This window comes from Rhincodon typus, chromosome 26 (genome assembly GCF_021869965.1).
Source record: "Rhincodon typus isolate 14 chromosome 26, sRhiTyp1.1, whole genome shotgun sequence".
Lineage (NCBI taxonomy): Eukaryota > Metazoa > Chordata > Chondrichthyes > Orectolobiformes > Rhincodontidae > Rhincodon > Rhincodon typus.
This window is the reverse complement of record NC_063357.1, coordinates 35,952,268-35,960,524: the sequence shown is the minus strand read 5'-3', so window position 1 is coordinate 35,960,524 and position 8,257 is coordinate 35,952,268. Positions and strand designations below refer to the sequence as shown.

General features: G+C 39.6%; 1 protein-coding gene across 2 annotated transcripts in view; it reads right to left on the bottom strand.

The window, feature by feature from the left end:
* lig3 (ligase III, DNA, ATP-dependent) overlaps positions 1-8,257 on the bottom strand; it is a 49,693-nt gene that overhangs the window by 34,994 nt on the left and 6,442 nt on the right. For both annotated transcript variants that reach the window (XM_020513462.2, XM_048612559.1), the window contains exons 2-5: positions 6,065-6,637; positions 5,415-5,525; positions 3,574-3,768; positions 2,336-2,487 (exon numbers count right to left, since the gene is read on the bottom strand). In XM_020513462.2, the coding sequence (XP_020369051.2) occupies positions 2,336-2,487; positions 3,574-3,768; positions 5,415-5,525; positions 6,065-6,620 (1,014 nt within the window). In that variant the 5' untranslated portion in view covers positions 6,621-6,637. The remainder of the gene's footprint in view (positions 1-2,335; positions 2,488-3,573; positions 3,769-5,414; positions 5,526-6,064; positions 6,638-8,257) is intronic.

Sequence of the window (8,257 nt, the reverse complement as noted above, 5' to 3'; positions counted from 1 at the left end):
AGAAACTACTGAAAAACAAAACTGGAAGTGATGCCAACCACCCCAGCAAACCAAGGCATATAAATAACAAGCGGGACAGAACACCAACACTTCACCAGAAGCACACTGACGATGTTACCCAGCAGGGTAATGAAACGTCTGCAATCAAACACACTAGCTCAGCCAGCAAGTCTACAACCTCATCCACAACCCGAGCTACAAGTCTTCTCAAAACCTTTGTGCTGAAGCCCTAAAGTGGGATGCGAGCCACAGATTTTGATTTAGATATGTCTACCATAACTAACTTATGGCAAACATGTAAAGATAGTCCCCATTATTTTCAGCACAATTAAATAAAATTAGAAAGAAATCCCAGAAGCTTCATAAGGTGTTAGCAGAAAAGAAAGATATAGAAAGGTGGGGAAGAAGTCGTAATGGTGGGTTTAGCCAGTGTGACCACTCTAATCGCATTCCCTTACAGTGCTAAGCATGACTCTGCAGTCTAAACTGGAGATGGTGCGCCACCTGGAGGAAGAATACAGTAAATAGAAGTAATCTCAAAATTGTGGAGCATCCACTTCAAATGAAAACCATTTTCTGAATTAAAGTGCGAAAGCCTGATATACAATGAAATCCTAATAATTACACATCCGTAAATCTAAGTACCTCATTACCTATCTATCATAACACAAACTTGAGAACAGAGCTCAGCAATCAGTCAGCACTGGATCAGAATATTTTCAAATTTTTCTTTAAAAGATGTGCACATATTTGTTCAAAGCCCAACAAAAACAGCTTGTTAAAAATAAACAAGTTATATCTGCAATAAACGTGTATTACGGTACATACGGCCGCTTGCCTCATATTGCCATTTGTACAAACTCTTCTACATATGTAAACACGTATGCAATTGTATACAGCTATATAACCCTGCAGAAAATGGTACAACCTCAAATTTATTTCTGTAAAGACCAGTTTATGGTCAAACCTAAAAGGGATGCTGAAAATTGTTTAGAATGTTTCCCATACACTCAGCTTAATCCCCACTCCAAGTTGCTCCTATCAATCAAAGATTTACAGAATTACTTATTGTACAGATTGAAATTCTTTTCAGTTGGCCACAAGTCCAGCATTGAATTCAATAAACAAAGTAAGTGTTTGCAGTCTCAGCCCAGCTGTCAATGTACAAGTACACAACAAAAAGCATATCATTGTTGCAAAATGTTACAATCGCTAAATTTCTGTCTGCAAACATCCAAGAGAAGACAAAAAGCTCAATAAACTTGACTTTTGAGACCTTAATTGAACACATACTTTTTGAAAGATTTTTAAGATGCTTAATTTTCCTCATCCAGTGGAAAAAAGTTTCAATATCAACAGGTTCAAGACCAATTTTCAATCACGGAAGCAGTGAGAGAACTGCAGCATTCTTGGAGATTCTGAAAGTGACAATCAGCCAACTTCCCAGCTCCCCTAGTCACCATTGCCAATTCTCCATGGAGCAATTGCTCACTCAAGAATAGAAGCAATGTTCTCCACATAAAATCCCCGCTGACGCACCTGCTAAAGTTTACAAACTGTTAGGCAAAACGCCCACTGGTGGCCATAAAACCACGTCCCAGACCATTCAGAAGAGCATGGTGGTGAGAAAGGGAAAGGGGAGGAATGATGTACAATATCCTAGGTCTTGCCTGAACAGTCTGTATTTTAAAAACCCTTATGTAATTTCTTGCAAATGTCACTAGGGATGGCACTATGAATAGTTACGATAACATTTTTATTTTTAAAATAAATTAAATCTACAGAACTGTCTACTTTGACCCACAATTGGGGGACCCACAGAATTTCATTTCATATTTATTTTTAGTTTCAGATCTACTCATATTTAAATACAACTTTTCCACACCCAGAACAGAGTCAGTCTTTGGGCTTTACACATGCGAACTGACCTATTTTTTACATTTGCCATAGCTTCTGTTTTTATACAATGCCAATGTCTCTGAACCGAGGAGAGGTGATGGCCTAGTGGTAATATCACTGGACTGTTAATCCAGAGACCCAGATAATGTTCCGGGGACCAGGGTTCAAATCCCGCCATGGCAGATGGTGGAATTTGAATTCAGTAAATATCTGGAATTAACGATCTAATGATGAATCTATTGTCGATTGTCGGAAAAAAACCCATCTGGTTCTCTATTGTCCCTTAAGGGAGGAAACTGCCATCCTTACCTGGTCTGGCCTACATGTGACTCCAGACCCACAGCCCTCTGGGCAATTAGGGATGGGCAATAAATGCGCCTGATCAGCGACGCCCTCATCCCGTTAATGAATAAAGATAAAATACACTGCAACAAACCTGCTCCAAGTCTCGCACCATGTCATCCAGACTGCAGTTAAATATCCTGCTGAACAGTTTGACGATCTGTTTGTCATTTAGGTTGTAAACTGTTTTGATCACACCTGGCAATAGTAGTTTTATGGTTAAGTACACATCTCCATGGAATTTTCCTGGAAAGAAGCAAAACAACAGACACCATTATACAGCTTACCCCGAGTTGTGACAACGTAGTTCGGTCACATTGAGTTCTGAAGAAGTCACACTGGACTCCTCTTGAAACGCTAATTGTTTGTCTCTCCACAGATGCTATCAGACCTGCTGAGTTTCTCCAGCATTCTCTGTTTGTTTCAGATTTCCAGCATCCGTAATATTTAGTTTTTTTATTAGTTTTATCACATTACTGACAGGGTGTAAACTCTAATCACCAGGAAACACCATTACACCATCCTTCAAACTAAATTTCTATTTATTTTAGGCACTTTATTGAGCAAATACTGGTCAATCAGACAACAAATCTTTGTGTAAAATAGTATACTAGAATTGGGACGAAAGATTTTATTGAAAAAGTCAATGCTAAAGCTATACAAAAGGTTCCTGCTGCTTTGTGGCAGTTGTATTGGGATGGCAATCAATCATATAATCCCGACAGTGTGGAAGAAAATGCAAACCCCACATAGACAGTCACCCAAGACTGGAATCGAACCCGGGTCCCTGACGCTGTGAATTAGCAGAGCTAACCCTGAGCCACCATGCCGTCCATCAATGTTTAAATCCAGATGTATCTCTGGTCTCTAGGGATCTTACAATTCTCCAGCCTTGAATATAACAAATTACAGTCATATAAGTCAAGTACTGGGGAGCACTCAAGGAACTGTACCCTAACACAAACTCCTAATATCAAAATGGGAGGAACCTGGTCTGGCTTCTCAATGAAGAGAGTGAAACTACAGTCTCTGCTCTTAACAAGAGAAGATTGAGAGAGCATCAGCATTTGGTATCCAGCACTCTCCAGTAAGCTGGCCTTATATTTAGCAAGGATGCTTTCTAATACATACAAACAATACAATTACCATGAGAACCACAATATGATTCAAAACAAAAACAAAAATGAAAACTGAATGATTAGCAAATGACTGATTGCAGGTCCTGGGAGGCATTCTTGGAATACTGCTTTATAAGGAAAAGACTCCCAAATGCACATGTAAAATTAAACAGTTCCGTCAAAGCCAGTGCAAAAGTAAAAAGATTAGGCTCACCATCTCCACCAGTCCCCTTCCTCAGGAAATCCTGGATGATCTGTGTTTTAGTATTATAGCTCGGCTTATCTGCAATCATTGCACAAAGTTTTCGAAATTCTCGCAAAGAGCAATCTTTGTGATTCGGGTCACATGCCCCAGCTGATGGAGCACTGCTGGAGGTTGAAGGCTCTTCTTCAGGGGATCCGACTTTAGCTACATATAGGAGAGTTTGTTTTTAAAAATGTGAAAACAACCTAGAAGGAAATATCAGTTACTGTAAAAACAGTGAGTCTGCATGAGAAAGGTCACATTTTGGGAGAGACCTTACATCGAGCTAGTTCCCACCCAAGACGTTCATCTACTAAAACCCTCCCGATGCTGACCACTTGTGATGAATCTGCTCTTGTTGAAAAAGTTGCACTGAACATATTTCAATTACCATTTCCCTGCTAAATCACTTAAAAATGTAAGTTTTCATACAGCACTCTCACAGAGACTTAACAGTACAGTTAACCCAGCTCCATAAGTTTAATCTGGTGTTTTTGTAACTAGCTGAGGTTGGATTTCAGAAATAATAGCGAATTGAGGGTGTAACAAGAAAGGGAAACACGAAGAAATAATACTGCAGAAATTAATGGGACTAAAAGTTACCAATCCCCTGGACCTGATGGCCAGTTTTAAAAAACAGCAGATGCATTGGTTTAGATCTTCCACCGTTCCCTAGATGCCCCATGCATGGTAGCAAACTTGACCCCACTGTTCACAAAGAGGGAGAGGAAAAAGAAACAGGGAATTAACACCAGCATTAAGGAAAATACTGGAATCTTATTAGGGATGTGGTAATAGCGCACTTAGAAAATCAGTTAGAGTCAAAAGTGGTTTATGAAAGGGAAACAAGGCTTGTCGGATCTGTTAGGGAGTTTCTTTTTCAGCAGGTAGTCAAGGAGAAAACCAATAGATGTATTTGAATTGTCAAAAATCGTTTGTAAAGATGACATACAAGTAGCTATTAGACAGATTCGGAGCTCAAGGGATTGAGGTCAATATATTAACAGATTGAGGATTAGTTTATGGTCAGAAATCTGAAAACAGGGAAAAAACAGGTTGCGCTTAACTAGTAGTAACCACAAATATCAGTGCTTGGGCATCAACTATTTCCAATCTATATTAACGATGATTAAGATGAGGGCACAAGGTCTCAAAACATGGAGTTTAGGATGAGGTGAAGAGAAATTTCTTCATTTAAAAGGGATTATGAATATTTCGAATTCTCAAATCCAGACATCTGTGGATGCTCCGTCATGAGTAGACAGATTTTTTGTACTAAGATAATAAAGGGAATGGTATATTGAAGGTAGACTTGAGGTACAAGATTAACCCTGATCTTATTGAATGGTGGAGTACATTCCATCACTATCTCTTATGTTATTCTTTATGGCTAACATGTTTCCAACACACTGTACTGTTGAGGTACCAGTTAGAGAAATGTGTTGCAACTCATGATCAGTACCTCCTGAAAGTGCACGTAGCAATGTCAGGTGAAAATAAGAGTTCAGTGGTAATGTGCACTACTTATGTATAATTTATCATGTGAGCAGCCAAAATATGTTACAATGTCAATAAAATTGATACAAACTGCACTGCAAAGTACAGTAGCTCTTCTCTACCAGATGTCTTAGTACTACAAATAGAAAGCTCACAAACCACGCAATAATACTGCAGTATCTAGTATTCACTCCGCTCAACATAAAAAGAAACCTTTGAAGCTGCAATGCACAATATACAGGAAAACAAGCTCACATAATCCATTTCAGATACTATCAGAGACAGACTATTGATGACGTGCAGTATTCCCCTACCTGAGAATCCAGAAAATTTACGTGGTGATGGAGTGACTGGAGTGATAGTAGTTGGCTTACTTGGGGAGGGTTTGATTTTCGAAGAAAGCAAACCATTCTTGATTGCAAGTTCTAGCAAAAGAATTAGAACAACGTTACAACTTTTCTCAAACATATTTACCATCATCTCACTAACCTTCCCCTTGCAGTGCCTGACATTTACTTTTAAAACTAAGTAAGATGGGATACCATACATAACAATTCCTTATCAGTTTCAGGAATCTGTACAACCACAGCATTGAACTGGACAATCTTGTGGGTGCACTCCTGAATGTAGCTACCAATATTTACACAGACATCTCTAAACACAGCAAAGCTTAGACTCATTTTCGTCCTTCAGAAGAAGCTGTCACTCCTAGCAATGCAATTCCATGGAATTGTCCAGAAATTTAGCCGAATGGTCATTCCTCACGTGTGACTAAAGGAGACAGATGGTCTTGGATTATTTGGTTACTGGAAGCATTACAAATCATCTTGTTCTTACCAGACATTCTTTCCTGGAAGGACTCATGGAAAGTGGTCAGGATCATTAAATACATCCTTCCCATCCTAAGACAGAATATGGCTTTATCCATAACGAAAAGCCATTCTTTAATGCTCAGTATACTGACCTTTAATGTGCTGGTTGATCAGATCCCTCTCTGCGTCCTGAAGTTCTTCATAGCCTTCCAGGTCCGTTAAGTCATCAATTTTCTTGGTACTTAATCGGGCACGTTCCAGCTTTTCAAACATACATTTGATGTGATACCATTCTTTCATCTCAGCTCCCTCAGAAAAGGGATTTGGCATTATCCTCCCAATCCGTACTAGCCCTTTCGGGAGTTTCTCCCTGCACTTCTTGCAGCCAGCTGTGCCACGTTTGGCATAATCCACACAGTATCGCTGCACGGGCATCCCTGCTTTAGATGTGCAATAAGGGCAGCTAGGGACCCAAGAGAAAGTTGCAACAACTGGGTTGAAAACACGCAGTCTCAGGCCTTGCTTCACCGCCAAACGTACAGAAAAGGAATGAACAAGCCAGACTCGAGGGTAAGGAACAGCAAGTTCAGGAAGCAAAATGCAACTCCTCTGGCTTTCGAACACCAATTTGACTGGTTGACTCTGTATTGAAGTAATCTTCTCTTGTCTAAGCAAATTTTTTTTTAAATAGGAAAGCAGCCTGTACATGGAGAGTTCTCAGTTAGCTGTAATAAAAAAAAGGGAAATATACCTTGAAATTTTGAAGACACTTCATCATTTTACATCTAGTTGCACTACTCACAGGTCAGTCGGAAGACAGACTGATTTCTACCCAGATCACTGCATTAAGTCTAACAATATAAACAAACAACTCTGATCGCCCAAGATTTGTTCACAGCCAGAAAGCTATGATGTGGAAAATGTCAACATATTTCACACCAGCAATATCCTGAAATTAGTCAATGCCATTAATATCTGTTCCAGTGTTAAAGAACAGAACAGATCATTAGTATCCTGAGGATATCATGCCTTTTGCAAGTTTCTCTGTGCTCTGTGTATTCTGATTTTTTCAGCTGTGGGCTGTTTGTACTTCAGCATGATGCCAGACACACATGATTAAGGTGCTTTACTTTAAGGATACGAGTAAATATACATAATAACAATTCTAATCCTGTCACTTCATTTATATGATACGTTTTAAGAAATAAAGAGCCATGCAACACTGTCTTGGTTAGCGGACCAAATACAAAATAATTACATCTCATTAACAAAGAAGACAGTCCTGTGTGGATATGGATGTGGAGCAATAACTCGTCTTAGTCAATCATCCCAACTGACTGGGAGTACACTTCCTCTGACCAAAGGATATGGCAGCATTCCTCCAATGATATTTCTATTCAGGATATCACTATACCCTCTCAAATGGTGCTTAAAATCAAGAATTGATGCAGACTTTCAATATCAATTGAAACTCAGCCACACTAGCACTAACCCCAAGCACCAAAATTTGTGAGGGGCTTCGACAAACATGTGCTGCCCACGAACATGTTAACTTTCCCTTCAAAGATACTCAAGTACCTCTAACTACAAATCCCTCTCTCTACCTACAACTATTTCCCCTTTCTGCCACAAAGCTATCCAACATATGTTGGAACTTGCACATCTCACAAGGAGAGCCAGTGACTTGTGCTGGAAATTTACAGCAACTGGATAAAGATGAGAAAGAATAAAGTACCCTTCTCAACACAGGTTTATGCTCAGGCTCAAGAACAATGGACATCAAATCAGCAGATACAACTAGTACCTTCAAAACAACACATTTCAGATCCCCTCTTGATCAATTCAAAATAATACCCACTGCTCAAAAAGGTGCTGAATACAGCACATAATAATCAGCAGGGCAGTCCTTTAATTATACAATTACCCCAGAAAGTGACTAATACAATACTTTCAGAAATTCTCTGGCTCGAGGTCCTCCTTTTCAATACTAATCATCACATGAAGATGTCAAGCAAGTCAAGCAGGATAGGCTACAGGACGATAATAGATGGGCTGGTCACAATGATGGCAAATGGAATTTAATGCTGAACAGTGTGAGGTGATGCATTTTGTGAGGACTAACAAGGCAAGGGAATACACATTGCAGCTAGTTATGATTTACATCTTGGAGTTGGTTTCTCTAAGTCAGTGGTGTTGGGTAACTATTTTTCTATACTTTATAGTGCACGCCATAATGCTGAAACAAAACCCTCGACATTGCAATGCAGAGAGTCACTGTGGCTCAGTGGGGTGCACTCCTGGCTGAGTCTCAAGGTCTCATGCCCAAGTCCCACTTGAGGGCACGA